Source organism: Pseudogymnoascus verrucosus (genome assembly GCF_001662655.1).
Source record: "Pseudogymnoascus verrucosus strain UAMH 10579 unplaced genomic scaffold scaffold_52, whole genome shotgun sequence".
Taxonomy (NCBI): domain Eukaryota; kingdom Fungi; phylum Ascomycota; class Leotiomycetes; order Thelebolales; family Thelebolaceae; genus Pseudogymnoascus; species Pseudogymnoascus verrucosus.
Window position 1 is genome coordinate 555 of NW_017263703.1, and position 20138 is coordinate 20692.

A 20138-nucleotide genomic window follows, 5' to 3' on the forward strand; every position below is an offset into this window, starting at 1 on the left:
ATCCAAAAACCCACCCCCGCCTCCCCTCCCCCCTGCCCCAAGCTTTTTTGCCCCTCCTCCCCCCCGCATTAAATAGGCTGGTATATATATCCCGTCCGTGAAAAATCTGTATAAAAAAATGTCCCCCCGCCCCATTCGTTTGGTGTGTTGTCGAATTGATTAGATCGTTGAGAGTAGTTAGTTGGTTGAACCCAAAATCCAAGTTCGTTCGTTCCGTCTCTGGTATCCCTCGTGCATCTCTCATCCCTCGTGTTGTTTGTTGCCCCGTCGTAAAGGTGATCCCGCTTCCATCCCAGCTCATCACGGTCGTATCCTCTCAACTTCATCTCTAAACCCATTGCATACCACCCAGCCCCCAACCCGATTCCAAGCCAGTGTTGTATCCTTCTTAGCCCTCTGTAACCGTCGCCATACCCCGTCCAGAATATATACAAATCCCCTTTCCCCCTCCCCCCCCCAACTAAAAACTAGATAATCGTCGTCTACCCACCCACAAGCGGTAAAAGCATCAACAACTACCTTCTCTTTCCCCCCTCCATTCCCCCATCATACCCCCACCCCCTCTTCAGACCCCCCTCATACACACTCGCCACGCTCTCCTGCCACATACTCGGGCTGACAAACGTCGTCGTCGGTGGCGCCACAAACTGCTGTTGCGCGAGGAGATGCTGCTGCGCCGCGGCCGCTGATCCCATCGGCGGCAGCGGAATCAACGACGACGTACCCAACATATCTGGCATGGCGCTCAGTTCCCCGCCAGCGTTAGACATATGGCGTATCGTATTCTGTTGCGGTGGACCGACGGACATGGATGCCGCGGAGGGAGTTTCGAAGGTGGTGTTCCATTGGCTGTAGTTGCATTAGCAAGTTATTTTCACAGCCGACAAAAAGTGAAAAAGAGGAAAAAGAAAGGGGAAAGGGGGTACGCACTCAAAAATCCTCGCCGGATTCCACGCCGACGGATCCGGCATCGACATCGCCGTCTGCATCCCCTGCTGCTGCTCCGCCATCCTCCCGCCCGCCATCATAACTAACCCCACCGCCCCCGCGCTCTCCACCTTCGTCATGCCCCCCGCCGACACTGGGCTCTGCTCCGGCGGACTGGTGTACGTGACATGGTGCTGGCTCGCATGCTGGTTCAGGCTCTGATGCGGGTGGTCGACCGAGGATGTCGGTGATAGGGTGGATTGCTGGTATTGTAAGGTAGGGGGCGAGCTTTGGTTGCTCGAGGTAGGGCTGCCGTAGGGGAAGCTGGGCTTGAGATCGAATGGCTTGCGTGTGTCTGCTGAGAAGGCCTCGCGGAGGGCGTCGATTTGCTGCTGCATATCTGGCATGGGGCAAGCGGTTGTGCAGCGCTCGAGGAGTTGCATGTGGCGGGTGAAGTACTCGCGGGCGTCCATATTAAGGTCCGGGTCCGGGGATGTGAGCGCGACGAGGTGGAGAACGGTGCAGGTGAGGATACTATAGACGACGTAGTTGACGCCGCGCACCATGCAGAGGAGTCCATTCATGCCGAAGGTATCCAGGACTGCTTCCTGGAGACGACAGAGCAGTTTGGCGTTCGTGTAGGCGATCAGCATGTGGCGCTTCCATTTTCCGTCAGGGTTGCTGGGGTCGAGACTCGCTAGTTGCGGGCGATGCAACATGACTACGCCGAGGCAGAATTGTATGTGTATGTTCCCTAGAGCATGGGTTGGGAGCCATGGCGGGGATCCGTCGGGGGGGAAGGTGACCTGGAGATCTTGCGGGAGTTCGGCCATCCATTTGTCGAATGAGGGGTTGAGCTGCAGGAACTTCGGGTCCATGCCCACCTCCACCTTTTTCTTCTTCAGCTTGCTGTACACGACGGCCACGTTCCTTATATGCCCGACGCATCGCGCAAAGTACGTGAACTGCCGTTGGATGTGGTAGTCTGAGTCGTCCACCCCTGGCATCGGTTTGGGGATGCTAAAGTCGACGGTATCCGCATCCACGGAAAGCAGGTGCGTCCTGCCCTGAGGCGAGCCAACCATCAGCTCGACAACGAAGATGACAAGCCATATTCGTGTCTTAATAGCACAGTCAATGTTAGTATTCCCACACGGCCTCCCTGCCTTGTGATCCTCGTAATGTTCATCAAGTCCCATATCCCGCGCCATAGTGACGCATTGCACAACTGTCATCCACGACCGGTAGTAGTAGCCTCGTTTGGGTACGGCTTCTCTTGCCTTTAATATGATAAGCATGGCCTGTAGCGTACTTAATCGGGGGTCATCCATAAATGAAGTAGCATGCCCTGTGATCGTTAGCATAATTTTTGAACTCTTCACGGGACGGCAAAACTCACGGGTAGCTAAGGCGAGCCATTGTTGCCCCTGCGATGGCTCATCCTCAAGTTTCCCCGCATGCGCAAACATAGCCTCTAGAATTAGCGGCGAGATAGCTTCCCTATCACCATGCCACTGCTGGTAAAACAATGTCTTGTTCAGCACCGGAACGTAAGGGTGTATGTTGTTGAAGTAAACATCGAAGTAGCGCAACGCCGTTTCCTCGTCCGGCATTAGCTCAGGGGGTATCCGTATCTTCGAACCTGGCCCTGCGATTATTTGTGTAATAGCGAAATTATCAGAATCCTCAAACACAGCCTCCTCAACCGCCGCGGACTCCTTTTTCCTGTTACTCAGGTACGGTGCTGTCATCATGGTTAGCGCCCTTCCTATCCCAAAAGAACTAACCAAACTAACCAGTCCCCGATTCATCCATCTTTAGAGCTCCTAGATACTCCGCAAGGTCTTGCGTGCCGTACGGATCAGTCTGGTACATTTCCGGTGAGTGGGTTTGCGACAGCTGCGATTGTGACATCTGCCGTTGAGGTTGGTGTTGCAGAGGTTGGTGTATATTCTGCTGCATAGGTTGCTGCATAGGTTGTTGCAGCGGCTGCTGCAACTGCTGCTGCAAAGGCTGCTGTAACGGCTGCTGCTGGATTGCCGCCGGCATAGACGTAAAAGAAGGCTGCGGGGGGTAATTGTTGTCCATAAGGGCCGGCGGGTTCATCACAGCGGCATATTGCATCTGCTGCTGCTGACTCGAGGTTTGCTGGGGATAAGCCATTGGCTGCTGATAACCATTATTCTGAGTCGAATATGAGATCTGCTGCACATATCCCTGCGGCTGTCCATTCTTATCTATCGCCTGCATATGCTGCTCCAACGAGGTGTAATCCTCGTCGCCGCTGCCGCTCTCATACTCTCCCTTCTCGGGCTCGAAGCCGTGGCTCTGGCCGCCGTCATAGTTGGCCGTCGGCGGGATGCAGTGCAGCTTGAGGCGTATACAGGCCGAGCAGGGCCAGGTGTTCGTCGTAGCGGCATCGCACTTGATCTTGCGTCGTCGGCATCCTTCGCAGGCTCGCATCACTGGCACGACATACATCAGTAACAAGTTCCCGGTCCAAAAACAGCCACCAATGATTCAGAACTAACCCTTCAGCCGCTTATGGCGATTGTGTTCGTCCACGAACACATAATCTACTTGATACCGTTAGCAATTCGCTCGTCGTCGGCCAAGTGCCCATCTTCTCGGCGGCTTACTCTTCTGCGCCTCGCGCGGAGCAAAGTTGTTCGGCGCAAAGGTAAAGGTCTGCGGCTGCGAGCTCTGAGGAAGCAGGCGTCGCACGCCCGCTGGGTCGCCCGACATCGAGCGGGGTTGGAGCACCGGCGGCGAGGACGAGTAGGCAGTATGGTAGGGATCCAGCGGCGTCTGGAAGGTGTCGCTGCCGTCGAGGAAGAGAGCGCCGTCGTCAACAAGCGAGTCTATCATGAACAAGACGGTGGCACCGAGGCTCGCCCACAGCACAGGAACGCGTGCGGTGGTGGTGGTGGTGGTGGGTGTGTGGGATGTGTTTCGAGGAGTGTCGCTCCGAGGCAGGACAGCGCAAGGAGGTGGCCGTTCCACGCAGGTCGCCGCCTAGGATCGTGCCGGGTATGTCAGACGTCGAGTTGTTTGTCGGTGGGCCGCAGGAAGGAGTCGATTCGGTGGGCGCGAGGCAGGTGGTGGATTTTCCTTGTTCGCGAAGTTGTAGCAGGGGGCCTGGAGAGTGATTGACGGGGCTAGCTTGCGCGGAACCCGCTCTTAACAGCTCTGACTTGGTGGGACTCGTGGGACACGATGCTCATACATGCCCTCTGTGGTCGAATTAAAAGCTGGCGATTGATTGTGGTTGAGTGAAGGGTAGTTATTGAGTAAGAGTAATCAAGAGGTTCGGATTTTGGGCTTTGCGAGATACTCGGGGTTTCGATGGCGGGTGGACGGAAAGTTGCGGTAGGCAGATTTGCGGCCGATGTATATTTCACATGTACTTATACTGGTACTCTTCGTACAGTAGTACTATTGTTTTTTTCAATGGCTATGTATGAGCTGATTCCCTTTACCAGCGAATGGAAGAATATGGTTTTCCTCTCGTCGTTCTCTCTCTCGTCTTGGAGTTGGCTTGTTCTGCCTGGCAGCTTCGTCTGTGCGAGTCTGTATCCCGTCTCTTGTGTCTCCAAGGAGATCCCGTCCTAAGCAAGGAGGGCGTCCTCAGGGTCCTCACGCGCAGAATGAGACGGGTCGACCTTAATCTCGGGGCCTCAGGGAGGCAAGGAGAGAGGATCAGGGCGTGAGTGCGGGCTGGTAGTGGTAATATTGGGCGAGTGTGGCACTCTTCTCTCCCTTCTTTCTGGATCAAAGACGGTTGGAGGGGAGGATCGATATCACCGTGGGGGAGTATTGTCAAGGGGGAGTGAGGGGCGGCCGGGATGGTGGGTGGAGAGTGTGGTGGGTGGTGGGTGGTTGTTGTGGGTGGTTATGGGTGGTGGTAGGTGAGGGATTGAGGGATTGAGGGATTCTGAGATGAGTACCGTTGAGTACAAAGGATCAATTGATTGGGAAAGAGAGGATGTGGGGGAGGAGTGAGGTAGAGGGAGGAGGAGGAGGGAGGGGGGTAGAGGAGGGTAGAGTTAGAGTAGAGTAGTGGTGTAGTAGTGGGATAGTAGTGGTGTAGTAGTAGGTGTAGTAGTGGTCATAGTAGTGGTTATAGTAGTGGTAAAACAGTAGTAGTAAGGCAGCAAAAGTAGGGTATAATAGGGTCGTAGGGTAGTAAAGTAGTAGGGTAGTAAAGTAGTAGGGTAGTAAGAGTAAGGGTAGAAGACTGTAAATCCAGGATAGAGATGGGGGTTATGGTCGTGTAGGAGTGTGGGAGAGGCAGACACGAGGCTAGAAGCGGGAAGAGCAGCAACGCCTCCTCTAGTCAGACCGGTCTAGGATTGATTTGCCAGCCTGGTCTACTCTAGTAATAGGTGTGGTCTAGTATAGCTTGCATATAGCACTATACGGACGGTAGTATGGTAGTGTAGGTAGTATTGTAGCAGTAGTAAGTAAGTAGTAGTAGCACTATCTATCCTTATGGCTGGTCTCTGGCTCTGGTTCATCGGCGCCGCTGGTTCATTCTTCGCCTCTAGACAGGAGAGGGAAAGGTGCCAGCCGGTGTTCTTAGTTCCATCTGGCTCTACTCTAGTCATTCTGTTGAAGAATGATGAGCGATGAGGGATGATGGAAAGAGCGATTTAAGGCCCCACTTCGGCACTGCGGCGGTATTCAGTACGAAAGGTTAGAACGTTGTAGCCTATGTACAGTAATTAGAGTAGTAGAGTAGTAGAGGAGCAGAGAGCAGTCAAGTCATGGGCATGGTAGTCGTGATCCTGGATAAAAGCCGCAGTTATGCATCTAAGAGCAAGTTATACCTAAGTACCCCTCCTAACCTATCCAGCCATCAGTACACGAAGATGACGTCCAGTTGCAGCACATTGCAGCAGCCTCGATGCATCAATCAAAGTACCGAATAGTGGACATACGCAGTGAGGGTACATACACACCAGGATAGATGGCGGATAGAGTAAGTGGCAGGTTTATGTCGACTCTCTCTCTCCCTTAGCATGTACACTATAGCATGTTATGCATATAGCCACCCCATGCCCCTCCCTACCTTACTCGTGCCACAGTGACTATTCAAGACATTGTGTGTGGCATTAGCACGGAGGAGCCACGATTTTAACAGTACGACAGGGACAGGAAACAGTCAGATCAAGTCAGACATCCCAACCGGTCTGTTAGTCAGGCGTCTGTCAGTCTGTCAGTTTAATGCAGAGTTAGAGAAGAGTACACAGTACCATAGTCATCGGGCGTAGACCACGAGCAAAATAAGCACAGAACCCCCCTCATAAGGCAGTCGATTGGTACAGTAGTCAGTACTGTGCAGTACAAGCAATGCCCCAGCCAGTCTTGGTGTGCTATGCTTGAAAGTAAAGTAAAGTCTGTCAAGGCAAGGACGACCGTACCATCCATACATACATGCGATCGCAAGTTACGAGTTGAGTTTTGATGCGGGTGAGATGCGTATGTACGACCAACTATACTTCTAACACTCCTAACACTCCTAACACTCCTTAACATCCATGGATCGTCTCCTGTCCCTTCTTCCACTTTCGTCTCATACTGCTTCAACCTCTCCTGCACAAACTATAGTAATTATAGTAATACCTCTCCTATCTACTGCATCTCTCCTGTACCATGATGTGTGATACAACATGGCAAAAACATCCCGCCCAACCCACCAAGTCTTGGCCCCATCTCCCCAAACTCTTGGCTGTGTCTGGGCCATCCCACTGTCTGGGCTCCGTGGAGCCTAGCCTCTTGTTTCACTTTCGCGAAATGCGATCTGGATTTCCGCCCTGGTGAGATTAGAAAATGATTTTTTTGTGATTCGTATAGGGTAGTTAGCTTGCAGTAGTAAGGGTTATGTATATATAGTATGCGACTAAAATATCATCCCCGTCCGTACGTACCTTGATGATAGAAAAATGCAGCAATTACTTGCGTTAAAACGTCCCATCGTGGCAACCCAAACATCAAAATCTGAGAGTAAGTCGAGTCGAGTAAAATCGGTACCTCCCCTCCCCAGCCAATCCGCCTTCATTCCCTTGTACCCCTCAATCCCTCAATTCCCTAATCCCCCCTAGTAGCAGAGTCGAACGCCAAAAGCAAACCCCACCACCACCCAGCCAGGTACAAGGGGGCTACAAAGGGGTACAACTCCCTCCAAAACGGGGAACAGACTGAAACACAAAAAGAGCCCCACGAGTTACTCCCCCGCCAATCACAACCTGGGGATGGCATATGCGGGGGGTGCTGAGAAACATCCCAGAGCACGATGCTGTGGTGTGGGATGTACCATGTAGTACTGAGATTATGTACTACTGGGCTGTTTGTATGTATCCTATGGGGACTCCAGAGGATGGCGTGTGTCGTAAAGAAAAGACGTGGGAAGACGTGGGAGAGTCGTGGGCGGCCACACGCTATCGTCGTGACTGATCGCCCCAATAGAGTACAAGTCCCACCAGCCTACCCACAGCGCCACTTAAACTGGGGAGGGGCACAGTAAAGGAAAGGTGACTGAGTGGGTGATTGTTTCCCGCCTTCATCAACTACCGTAACAGAGGTTAGAAGGGAGAGAGAGAAGGCGAAGAAGAAGTCAAAACAGTACTTCCAGTAACAGTACAAGAACCACGACTGTACTTTACCAAGATATCTCACACCCATCCAATAAATTCCCCATAAACGTTATAATTCATCAGCGCCATCGGAAAACGCCACCGTCAGATATGACACCACCCACCACCCATCACATTCGTGTCTCTCTTGCTTCCCATCCACTCCTTTCACATCCAGCCTGCACCATCAATAATCATGGCTCTGGAACAGGGACAAGACACCTGTCTCGCTCACTCACTTCCCACTCCCACTTGCCATCTCCCCCCCACAGACAGCAGACCGCATGGTTTCGTCGCTTATCACATGCACTTTCCCGCGGCCCTAATCTGCGTCAGCAAATCACCGAGGCCCACCCATGCGCGATCGAAAGAAGGAGGAGGAAGAGACAGAGATGAGCGAGACGAGAGGGGAGGGGGCTTTCGCATGTCTGACTGACTGACTGACGCCCTGTTACCCGAAAGGAAACAACCACACCACACACACACCACTTGACCGGGGGTGCGGTTCCCACTTCCGGAATGAGCATAAATTCAGAATTGGGATGGATTGGATGGGGGTTGAATTTGGCGCGGCGGCGGCGGGCGGGCTTATGCTGTAAGCTTGCATGGACTTTTGCACAATTTTAAAATTTTGTGCGGATGGGGATTATGAGATGAGGCTGCTGCTGCATAAGCAAGGCAAGCACAGGAAATCGGTAGTATGATGTTTCGATGCGGCGACATACGGATTCGTCCTCCAGCATGTCATTTGGCTGAAAACCATCACCAGTCACGGGGTGGGCAGCGTCTCACACCAGCCTTGCGCTGTTGTTGGTAGTACCACAGCAGTGGATTTGACATGTCTCCCAATCCTCCTAATTCCGCATCTCCGCGCTGCTGTTGCTACTGCTGCTCCTTGGGCCCAGATTGTGAAGCGGCATCTCCGCTCTATTCCCTTCCTTTTCCCTCTTTTCCCCCTTTCATGGAGATAATAATGGGACGATGATGGGAAGATGGGCACCTGAGATGAGAGACATGGTACTGTAGGGGCAGAGGGCAGGGCGAGACCTAGCCAATGGACGTGTGTGGCTGGCTGTCGTGGTCATGCCATGGCGGCCTGAACAAGAACTGACTGCTCGCAAAGAGTGGCAAAAGAGGGCTGTCGATGGCCCAGCTAACTACTAATCTACAACAGTCAAATCAGTAGTACCCGATAGAGCATCCCCCTAGGAAGTACAGAGTGCTTAACTATGAAGTCTATCAAGCCTTAGTCCTGAGTTAGTCCGTCACATGCGCCCCTTCAGTGGCCTTGGGAGATACCCGGCTAGACAATGACAATCCACCACTATACCGCTCAGCACGCGATTCACGTTACCACATACACATCGAGCCCGAAGCCCCATCGCACTATACCGCACTGCCTCCATGGTGGGTTGATGAGGCTGTAGATCCTCATGTCCCTGCAAACAGTAAACAATGCGGGGTGTGAGACATGCCGTCCCTATCCAGTCCAGTAACAGTAGCCGGCAGATAGAGTTCAGTGAGATCAAGTAGTTACGAAGCCGTAGTAGTGTACTCCGTAGCAGTAGCACTCCAACAAAGAGAGGAAGATCAGCTACCTAAGCCTCATCGTCCTCCCCAAAGAGATAGGCGCAACCGAGATCCGCTGCTCCGATAAGAAGAAGGGGGAGAGGGGGAAAGCGCTTCTCAGACAGAGACCGTTGACCGCCGCCGTTGATCTTAGGGGTGCCAAACGGCCACATTAGCAGATGAGTGTCGTTCATCCGTTTCGTTTCGTTTCGGTTCGTTTCAGTGTCATCGTTTAGTTGTCAGCTTCGGCACCGCGCCACGGCAGTAACACACCGATCAAGCCTTACGATCTTGCATATCTGCAGGGCTTGCACCGTCGGGATGGCACCCTCTTTCGCGGTTAGCCTCTCGATGCGGACAGGATGCCTAAATCGGGGGCAACACCCGCCAAACGTCTGGGTTGTTGTTGGTTTGTTGGTTTCTTGTTGGTGGTACAAGGTCATAAACTTTGGGGGCCTGGAAACTTTACTTTCTTGGGAATTGTTGGTTTGTTGGTGCTTGGGTTGCAGCACATCACAACTTGGGACCCACGTGACGTTGGTTGTGAACCTTATTTCCACCCGATGGGTGGTTTAGCGCGGGGTGTGTGGTTTCGCTTATCGATTAGAAATCGGCGTTGAAGGGTTGGACCATCGATATCGGCGTATCTGCAGCGGCGAGTCTTGAGTCTATTGGGAAACCATTACACCAACCTACCTCCATTCTTCTTAAGCCCACTATCGTCTTAATCGGACAAACAACCGCAATAATGGCAATCGAAAACGCAAACCCCACAATCATCAACGTCGACGAGCTGCCCACACGGCGGGGTAAGCCAAAGACCCTGACCAAGGACGACCACAGCATCCTCTCCCTTCTCGCGCCTACCCCCAATCCAGCCCTGCAGATCTACCTCGATGGCGAAGAGCCGCTCTCTGACGCCGAAGAGGAGCTGGCTGAGGAACCTATAGATGAACAGGAAATCTACGGTTCGTCCATAACCCCCTTCCCCGCCTTCTCCAATCCGCCTCACCTTACATATCCACCACCTGATAGATGAGCCTCAACTAACACCCCCCCAGACCTCATCTCCACCATCTCCGACCCCGAACACCCCCTCTCCCTCGGCTCCCTCGCCGTCGTCAACCTCGCCGACGTCTTCATCACCCCCTCCTCCCCCACCCCCACCGAACTCGTCACAGTCACCGTCCTCATCACCCCCACCATCACACACTGCTCCCTCGCCACCGTCATCGGTCTCGGGGTCCGAGTGCGCCTCGAGCAAGCCTTACCGCCGCGTTACAGAGTCGATGTTAGAATTAAGCCGGGCACGCATAGTCAGGATGAGCAGGTGAATAAGCAATTGGCGGATAAGGAGCGGGTGGCGGCTGCATTGGAGAATGCGACGCTTTTGAAGGTTTTGATGACGATGCTGGAGACTTGTGCATAGGGAGGGTTAAATTAGGATGGGAGGAGGAAGGAGGAAGGATTGCTGGTGGAGGTGCGGGATGCAGTGGTACTGCACGGGGAAGCCAAGGGTGGTGAGAATCTGGGGATGGGGAAGAGAGAGAGTGGGATTGACGATGCCGTACTCTCTACGGGAGGTACGGCGCTCACCGGTGTAAAAGGGCATACCGCAGTGCATCAGCGCCGCATTCGGCGGATGAGGTTAAGCTGAGTGAGCCGATCTACCTATATGACCTCGTGTCGCCAAGGAAGGATCAAAAACTGGGCATGGATCTACGTAACAGCAACCGCAAGCCGTAAGCTGACATCCCGTTCTGGACGTCAAGCAGTCACCACCAGCATACACAACCCCGTCTTCCACAGCACCACAGGCACGCGAACTATAGATAGATACCCTACATACATACATGCACACAGCACACCACACCACTACGGTGCATAATTATCCCAAAAAAATGATACACCTAAAATACCAAGCCTCCAACAAACATGCAATAACCTTTTTGCCAATTACCCGTCTTGGCAGGACCGCTGCCCAGCCGCGCAGCGGACCAGGGATATGGCCACTCATGGGCGCGGCATTTCTGGTCATCGGGCCTTCTTCCGAATTTTATAAGATTTTTTCTCTCTTGCGTTGCGGGTGCAGGGATGGAGTGGGCGAGGTGGGATGGATGGGGAGGCGGATCGCGCGGCTCGCGCGGGCGGGTGGGCGGTTAGGATGTCAGAGACAGAGAGTTATATGCACATCCACACACTTGGCGTAGGTAAGTCCGCGGGGATAGGTGATACCACCATCCCCTTTCGCACCTCTTCTATCTCGCAGTGCAGGATCCGCGCAGGGGAGTCCCACCACCAGCCCCATCTTAGGGGGGAATTCCAGAGATTTGGTGTTTCAAGTATCACGTTTCGGGCCACGTGGGGTGACAGCCCACTGCGCTGGTGTTGAGATGAGGTGGAGTAATTCCTCCTACAAGTGAAAAGGGGCAATGACACTGGTACCATGCACTCGCTACGCACAAACGCCGCGCGCGGACGACTGATGTCCGTCCGTCCCGTCCGGGCCGGGTGGTGGGTGTATAGCAGAGGTGTTATACAGGCGCCACATGGCAAGGTAGGTGTGTGCTTTGCGTGGCCGTGTCGTGCACGGTTCGCGGAGAATTGGGCGTGGGATATGTCCGTCGGATATGTCCGCGGCATCCGGTGAGGATGGAGGGTGAAGGGTTTGAGATGGTGGTTATTTTGCCCCTGAGAAGGTTTGGGTTTGTGAGTTTTTTGGGGTTGATATCTACTCTTGTTACCTTCGCTGCTTGTTCAATTTGGGAGAGGTGCTTTGTCTAGTGGGGTGTTTTGGCTTGCAATGGCAAAAGTATGTGTGGTCTCTCTATTTTATTTTCAATACAGCAGCTCGGTTTAGGCATTGTGTCTGGGAGTTCTTGAACTATTTTCTCGAGATTCACTTGTGGCTGCTAGAGTTTACTTCGTGTTTCACTTCAGTAACTCTCTCAATTTTCTTTTCTTAATCCAGAAGCTTTGCTTTGATGATCTCTCCCTGTGGGTTCAATTCTTTTGTCAATCCAGAATGTTATATCTCGAATCTTTTTCACTACATTTCTCAATTTTTTCCCAGATCAGAACGAAGTTCAATTCAGGGGATGCCTATGTCCCGAGCTTTCTCAACTGATCATTTGCTGTTCACTGGTGACTTGGGACTACATCTATTCTCTATCCCCTATGCCCGAACGAATTGCCTTGGGGCATATCCCATAAACCTCCTCTCCAAATAAATATCTCCTATTTGTCATGCCCAAGCCTTAGCTCTCGTATCCCGGCATAATGCCTCAGTAATAATTTCCATCATCGTTGGACGCAGGGTTGAACTCCTCCAAGTCAATAATACTACCAGTATAACACCTCCTTGATATTTTCCCCTCACACAACACAAACACTTTCGACTCCGCCGCAATCCTCAAAACCTCCCTCTGGTCCCCCCTCTCTTGCCATAGCCATAACAAAGTCAAGCTAGGAAAAAAAATCGAATCCGTCGCTACATCGATATAAACCCTCCTCACATGCTCTGGGTACACCGCCATAGAGAGTTCCCATCGCTCCCGCGCCTGATGACGAGAGAGATGGCATGTGTGCAGCAACGCAGGTATCCGGGCCGATGAACTGATTTGAGCCCAGGGGAGTGCATTTGGCCTGTTTGGTTCGCTATATTCTGGAGGGTCGACGCGCAGGATTACGCGTCGGTCCGGCGCAGTGTCGACGGCCAACTTCCAGACCGGGACGCGGATCTCGAAGGGGAGGTAGGGGAAGTAGTGGAATTCTGTCAGTTCCGGCGGCTTCGTGATCTGCGGGGGCGGACGAGATTTCAGCCGGATCTGGAAGTGGATGTTGGAGAAGTGGTCGAGGGGGAGAGGGTTCAGGGGGTTGAGGGTGAGAGGACGGGGATGAGATTTAAGTCGGATCTCGAGAGGGCGGCGGGAGAAGCGGTGGACGGTCTTGACGTCAAGGATCCTGATGATTCGGGGGTAGTATCTGAAGGTCCGGGGAGGAGGTCTGATGCGCTGGAGTGCGCAGTTCCTTCGCTTTAGCTTGCGGATCTTTATTATTGCTGTGCGGAGACGGGCTTTTAGCTGTTTGATCTTTTTCTTGTGGATTGCCGGGGTCTTCTTTGGCTTCGGCATGTTGGCAGTGTTCTTCTGGGGGATGTGGGTGGTTTCTGTGTTGGTGGTTGGGGAAGGGGCTAGCAGGGGTTAATACGTTTTATATATGCTCGTTCACTTGCTTGTTCTGGTAGAATATAGGATGGAATTAAAGAAAGGATTCTTTTGGAATTATTAGTCGTTGTGCCAGGTTTACCCTGTCTTTGTCTTGAATGGGTAGAACGGGTGCACTCTGCGCCCTTCTGGTTTTATCTGCGGTTGTTAAGTTTATGGCAAACAACAAGGGCGCAGAACAGTCGGCTCAGTCTCATGCTTTGGGTTTTCCATGAAGGTTATTATACAAAGATACTAAACGTAGGCAAAGAGGTTGTGATTGATGTGTTGTATATGCTATGTCTGTTTGGAGTAGGGGGAAGTATGGGCATGTGTATGTATGTGCTGAAATATATCGGACTATATCAAATTATTCAGTACACCTCTCCTCTCCCTCCGTTTTTACCCTCCTGTTAACCCCCACCATTATTCTCCCATTACTCATCTTCCCATCCAAACACGCGTCATCCCCACCGCCAAAGTCAGTGGAGGCACAGCTCAAAGTAAGAAAGAGAACGAATACACGAGCATGGGATAGAGATATAGTATCTGAAATTCACACGGAACCTCAGCCGCTACAGGATGCTAATATATATATATATATAGTGTAAAGAGACCAGACTAAGCAAATGAGATGACCTACCTATTATTTTCTACCACTGATTCTACTGCCACTGCTATTCTCCTGCTGTCTCGCCGCCGTAGCCACTTCAGTATAGTAATACATACTATCATGATACCACCGACAACATCTACCCCAAATAGTCAACCCAATTCGTCTTCGAATCAACAAACACCATCCTCCCATCCTCCGGATCACTAGGCATGTCTAGCGTCCATCGGTCCTGCGCCAGCAGCCGCGAGAGCTGGCATGTATGCAGGAGCGCCGGGATCGTGGTCCATGTAGGAGAAATGATCTCGGTCCACCGCATTTGAGCTGGGCCTATCTGCAGAGCTTGGGGAATCGAGGAGTAGCGGATGATGAAGTCACGGCCTGGGACAGAATGGATGGCGTGCTGCCAGATCATCGCTTGGATCTCGATGGGGAGATCGGGGAAACTGGGGAAGGAGGTTAGTTGTGTGGGGGGGGAAGGGGCCGGCATCTTGAAAAAAGGAAAGGGGGTGGGGGAAATCTTGATCGTGTCCTACTTTTGGGTTGTTGCGCTGTTTTGTAAAGTGAGAATGTGGTGTGGTGTTCTTCTTGGGGTTACTGAAGGGCTTTAGGTGTGTTTTGGTGGTTCTGTCTGGTTAGAAGAGGAGTGGGAGGGAGGTTCCAGTGGTCTTATATAGACCTAATCAGCTGTTTATTTTAACGCGAATATGAGATGAAACTCGAGAGAAGGTTGTTCGTTCGAATGATTCGTCGTTTGTGGGTGCAGCAGCTGCCGTCTTTGTCCGGAGCGGATTCATGATGAACGAGAATTCGAGAACAATAGACCAATGAATAGATATTATTCTTTGTGCAGAGTGCTTTGTATAAAGGATATTCTACTTATGATACTGTTCGTAGGAGCTAATTGTTGCATATGCTAAAGGGAGGTGGCTGTGCTAAATACATGATATTACGTAGCAAACAGTACTGGGAAATTGCATTATTCTTAGATATCCTTCCTTTGTCGTCAAGCAGATAATCCATATATGGATCTATCCAAACGACCTTCCCTCTTTGAAGACAACTTGAAATTTCTAAGACACAATCGGCCTTAGTAGTCCTTCGTGTACTTCTCACATCCCTCACTGCTCAAAGTAAAAAAAAGGGGGCGGATACACGAGCATGGTATAGGGACGGTAGCATCCAAGATACCGCGGGATGCTAGAATATAGTATATATTGAAGACCACTGTCTTAAGCTGATAAAAGACCTGCTTGTTATGACCTACCTACTATTTCCCTACTATTGGTTCTACCACCATCGCCGCTCTCCTGCTATATCGCCGCCGCAGCCGCTCAAGTATGCCAATATATATATACTAAAGACCACCGCGTCAAGCCTCTAAGAGACAGAGCTACCTACTATCATCATACCAGTCCCCCTGAAACTTCACTGCCCCGCCCCACTCTCTACGGACCTTCTCCTTCCACTCACTCTCCAATATTGCCGTAACTCCATACGGAAACACCAGCGTCCAGCGTTGGCTTGCCAGCAGGCGCGAGAGATAGCACACATGCAGCAGCGGGGGGATGTCGGCGCGCCCGCTCAGCATCTGTGTTTGCTGGTTGAGAGTGTAGGAGCGGAGGATTAGGGCGGGCGCGGGGTCGGAGGCGACGGCGAACTGCCAGATCATCAATTGGATCTCCATGGGGAGGTCGGAGAAGTTGGGACGGGAGGTTAGTTGTGTGGGAGGGGCCGGGGGGAGGGATGGGGCCGGCATCTTGAAAAAAGAGGGGGGGTGATGGTCCTACCTTTTAGATTGTCGCGTTGGTTTGTGGGTGAGACTGTGGTATTTGTGTTCTTTTGGGTTTGCTAAAGGGGGTTTGGTGTGTTTTGGTGTTTCTGTCTGGTTAGGAGAAGAGACGGGAGGGAGGTTCACGTCGTCTTATATAGACGCGGCCATAACAATTATTCTGGTGCGGGTATGAGATGAAACTTAATATAGAGGGGGTGTTTGTTTGAATCATTCATCTGTTGTGGACGAATTGGTCTCCGTCCAGGGCGGATTCAATGGCTGTTGTTCTGGATTAATGTATAATTGCTTTGTCTATGGCGAATGAAAGTTCGGGAACAATAAACGAATGAATAGATATTGTGCTTTGTGCTCTATGTTAGGGGTACTGTATTTATGATATTGTTCGTTAGAGCCTATGTGCGGATACTGAAAGGACGTGGTTGTGCTAAATATACCGTATAAACGAGCTTACTTGTAGATACTGACGAGGAAGCAACTGTCAAGGACGAAAGAGACTATATTTAGGCTATGATACATAGCAAACTGTACTATGACACTGTCCAGATATTACTGTTAGCACTCGCGTAGATATTCCCTTGTTCTCGGACATCCTTTTTCAAACAGATGATCCACCGCTACGTACGAATCTATCAAAACTGCCCTCCCTCTTTCAGAACCCCTCAAAGCTTCCAAGACCCAATCGACCTTGGGAGTCTTTCATGCTATTCTTTCATCCCCCACCCTCCCATTCCACCTCTACAGCGGCGCCATCAACCCAAACGCTTCCGCAAACGCCACCCCACCATCCCCCCCCTCGGCCCCAACCTGTATCCCCATACTCTCCCACACCCTCTTCTTCACATCATCGTCCTCGATATCGAGGCCTGGGAAGCCGGCGTGCACGGCGGTGAAGCTGTACCGCGAGAGAACGCGCCACATGGATGCGAGTGCGCGTGGGGGGAGGGGAATCATCTGTTTGAGTCGTTAGTTTACTTATATCCCGAGTCGCAAGTTTTTGAAGGTGAGAGTGGGAGAAATGGGAAGGGGGGGAGAGAAATAACATACATTCGGATAACTCCACATAAACGCAAAACTATTCATCCCCTTCGGTCTCTCGTGTGGTCTCCAGTCACCAACCCCGGAGGGGGTAGGCATAATCGTGTCTCCCACTAGGAGTCGGGAGTCGTGCAGCAGGACCATGGATCCGGGGAAATGGCCGCCTACTTTTATAGCCTTTGCTCCCGTTTCCCGTCCATCTTTGCCAGGAATCTCCAATTCCCCACCCTCCCCGTCAATGAACCTCCTCACCGGCTCTTTCGGGTTCGGCTCTTCTTCAACAAGCCATTCCTTATCGTCACTAGCCAGATAAACTGGGCATTTAAATACCGCAGCCCACAATAAATGGGTGCTATAAAAATGGGGGTGGGAAATCACAATCCCGACCAGACCGCCCAGATCGCGTATGGAGCTGACGAGGGAGGGCGTGAGGAGGGTGATGCAGTCCCAGAGGATGTTGCCGGCGGGTGTGTGGACAAGGAGGGCGCGTTGGCCAATGGCGAGGCGGGGTGAGGAGTGGACTATGGAGAGGGAGGCGGCGGTGGGGTGTGGGGAGAGGAAGCTGGTGTGGTTGAGGCGGAGGGAACGGAGGGTGGTGAAGGATTGACCGGTTGGGGGGACGTATTGGCGGGCTAAAAGGGGTTAGCAGTTGTCAGAACAAGCGTAAGCAGTGTTGGAATTGAGAGGGGTAGGGTAGGAGGGGTTCTATGCGGTGACCTCTGAGAGAGGCTTCATGCATGATCGATCGAGGCGGAAGAGTGCATGATGGGGTGAGATCTGAGATTTGGTATTTGAGATGTGGAAGGTGGGGGAGGGTGAGATTTGCGCAAGGAGGGAGCTTACGATCATCGCAGATGCGACAGCTTGTTAGGAGAGCTGCATTAGAGGTGCCGTATTGGGTGCCGCATGTTGCGCAGATGAGAAGATCGTCGCGGGAGTACAGGATGTCGTTGTCTGTGGTGGTCGCCATTGTGTTATTGGGCTGGGTGGTGTTTTGTGGATATGTGAGGAAATAGTAAAGAATAAAGACAGAAAGTATATGAATATATGTTATATATGTAAAGGTATATGTTTGTATGTAAAGGTATATGTTTGTATGTTTGATGTTGACGCTGATGATGATGATGATGGTGGTATAGCCATGGTCAGGCCATCAACGATAACGATAAGGCAAACCCTGGGCCGCGGAGCTACCCCGCATTCTTGGCTCCAAAACGACGGAGCAGAACCGGCGGTCTAGTCCCAATAAGGATAAACGCGCCTTCTGGCTATCGCATACCTTCGGCTGGACCTATCAGTTTTGGGGAAATGCGGTAGTATAAGAATGGCTGGACCCCTCGATTTCTAACTTACTCTTCTATTTACTCTCCTTGGCCCTCAAAAAAATCCACCATTCCTTATTCTTCTAATTTTAACTTGTACCTTCCAAATACCTTTGATCAATATCCCTGCGATATGGTGTTTATAACTGGCTATCTGCAGCACCGCAGGGATTGGTACGTTTCTCCAATTCTATTGGAGTGCGGGGAAAGTAGCTGATGAGCACCGCATGATAGCAAACTGAAACAAAACGAACGTACCGAGAGGATCGCTGCACTTACAAAGTATCATGGTGCATTCACTGCCTCGGAACGCCAGGTCCTAGATAAGTCGGTCGAGGAGCTCGTCCAAGATGTCCAGAAGGAAGTCGTCCAGCCCATAGATGTGCTCCGCGCATACGGAAAGGCGGCACTGAAGGCGCAGGAGAAGACCAACTGCTTAACAGAGATTATGATAGGTGCCTGTGAAGGCTGGTTGGCCGATGGCTCTATAAACTTCAAGGGGCCTCTGGCAGGTATTCCCGTGAGCTTGAAGGACTCGAATGGCGTCGCTGGCTTCGACACGACGGTTGGCTACTCTAGCAAGGTTGGAAACAAGAAGACGGTTGACGGCCCGTTGGTGCGCCTGCTGAAGGATGCTGGCGCTGTACCATACGTCAAGACAAATCTCCCAATCACCCTACTGAGCTTCGAATCGGCCAACGATGTATGGGGCCGCACCACGAACCCACATAACTCAAAGTATTCGCCCGGAGGTTCCACGGGTGGCGAAGGTGCACTACTCGCCTTTGGCGGTGGCAGGATCGGTATCGGCTCCGATGTAGCGGGAAGCGTGCGCGCACCCGCTCACTTCTCGGGAATTTACAGTTTACGTTGCTCGATCGGTCGCTGGCCAAAGGCAGGCGCCGACACGTCGATGCCAGGCCAGGAAGGAGTCCCCAGTATCTTTAGCCCCATGACCAGGACAATGGGTGACCTGTCGTATTTTACCGAGTCGATTATTGGCATGAAGCCATGGAAATACGATCACTCAGTCCATCCAATTCCATGGCGCAAAGACATATCGGAGGAGATCAAGAACCGGAAGGTCCTCAAAGTCGGGATCCTTCGCTCCGACGGCGTCATTGACCCATCCCCAGCCTGTGTCCGCGCCCTAGACAAAGCCGCCGACGCACTCCGTGCCCAAGGCCACGAAGTCACCGAGCTCTCCGGCATGCCAGACATGTACGAAGCTCTGGAGCTCGCCTCAAAGCTGCTGAACTCGGACGGCTGCCAGACATTCGAGTCCTTCCGTCGTCCCGGCGAGTGGGTAGACCGTGGCGCAGCGCAAATGAGCTACTACGCCTGGCTCCCACGGCCGATCAAGTGGCTGTACGCGGTATATGTTAGGTACGTGCGTCGTGACCCTGTGTGGGCTGGTATCCTGGAGGGCTGGGGTCCGAAGTCGGCGTTCGAACAATGGAAGTTGGTTGCGCGGCGCGAGGCGTACAAAGCGCGCTGGCATGAGTGGTGGGAGAAGGAGGCGAAGGTTGATTTCATTCTTACGCCGCCGAATGCGACGCCTGCGGTGCCGCATGATGCTATGGGGGATGCGTGCTCGAGCTGCGGCTACACATTCTTGTGGAACTTGGTAAGAAGGTCATTATTTGCCCTGTTAGGAACACAGCTGACTTCTTTATTTAGATCGATTATACCGCCGGTATCGTCCCGATCACCCACGTTGACCGGACGCTTGATGCCCTGCCTGCAAGTTTCAGTCTGCGCAAGCTGAATGGTGTGGCAAGAGGCGCGTATATGCACTACGACGCCGATGCGATGCACGGCCTCCCCGTCGCCGTGCAAGTAGTAGGCCGGAGATTGGAAGAGGAGAAGGTCCTAGCAGCCATGGAAAGGCTCGAGGACGCTCTGGGAGATGATAAGTACCAATTATTAGCGCTTGACTAGGTGGTATTGTAATGGTCCTTTGACAGCATGTTGGCCGGCGTATAGTATCAATTAGCATAATGAAGCCAAATATATCAATATCACAATCTACAACCC

General features: G+C 52.2%; 6 protein-coding genes across 6 annotated transcripts; 2 read left to right on the forward strand and 4 right to left on the reverse strand.

Annotated features, from left to right (window-relative positions):
- Window positions 1-552: 552 nt before the first annotated feature.
- VE01_09182 (uncharacterized protein) lies at window positions 553-5158 on the reverse strand (the record flags this gene model as incomplete). Its single annotated transcript, XM_059464039.1, has 4 exons — window positions 2724-5158; window positions 2327-2671; window positions 931-2275; window positions 553-849 (listed from the first exon to the last, which is right to left on the reverse strand). Coding segments are annotated over exons 1-4 (2672 nt in total), but the record flags the coding sequence as incomplete, so codon positions are not given.
- A 4721-nt stretch (window positions 5159-9879) lies between these two features.
- On the forward strand, window positions 9880-10560 carry VE01_09183 (uncharacterized protein; the record flags this gene model as incomplete). Its single annotated transcript, XM_018278599.1, has 2 exons — window positions 9880-10099; window positions 10193-10560. 2 exons carry the CDS (start codon window positions 9880-9882, stop codon window positions 10558-10560), a joined length of 588 nt encoding a protein of 195 aa, XP_018126882.1.
- Window positions 10561-12377: 1817 nt separating this feature from the next.
- Window positions 12378-13264, reverse strand: VE01_09184 (uncharacterized protein; the record flags this gene model as incomplete). Its single annotated transcript, XM_018278600.2, has 1 exon — window positions 12378-13264. One exon carries the CDS (start codon window positions 13262-13264, stop codon window positions 12416-12418), a length of 849 nt encoding a protein of 282 aa, XP_018126881.1. The 3' UTR covers window positions 12378-12415.
- Window positions 13265-14088: 824 nt separating this feature from the next.
- VE01_09185 (uncharacterized protein) lies at window positions 14089-15708 on the reverse strand (the record flags this gene model as incomplete). Its single annotated transcript, XM_018278601.1, has 2 exons — window positions 14089-14395; window positions 15362-15708. 2 exons carry the CDS (start codon window positions 15706-15708, stop codon window positions 14089-14091), a joined length of 654 nt encoding a protein of 217 aa, XP_018126880.1.
- Window positions 15709-16282: 574 nt separating this feature from the next.
- On the reverse strand, window positions 16283-17879 carry VE01_09186 (uncharacterized protein). Its single transcript, XM_018278602.2, has 3 exons — window positions 17623-17879; window positions 16789-17411; window positions 16283-16695 (listed from the first exon to the last, which is right to left on the reverse strand). Exons 1-3 carry the CDS (start codon window positions 17747-17749, stop codon window positions 16480-16482), a joined length of 966 nt encoding a protein of 321 aa, XP_018126879.1. The 5' UTR covers window positions 17750-17879; the 3' UTR covers window positions 16283-16479.
- A 266-nt stretch (window positions 17880-18145) lies between these two features.
- VE01_09187 (uncharacterized protein) lies at window positions 18146-20138 on the forward strand. Its single transcript, XM_018278603.2, has 3 exons — window positions 18146-18275; window positions 18336-19728; window positions 19782-20138. The coding sequence occupies exons 1-3, from the start codon at window positions 18235-18237 to the stop codon at window positions 20040-20042; spliced, it is 1695 nt and encodes a 564-aa protein (XP_018126878.1). The 5' UTR covers window positions 18146-18234; the 3' UTR covers window positions 20043-20138.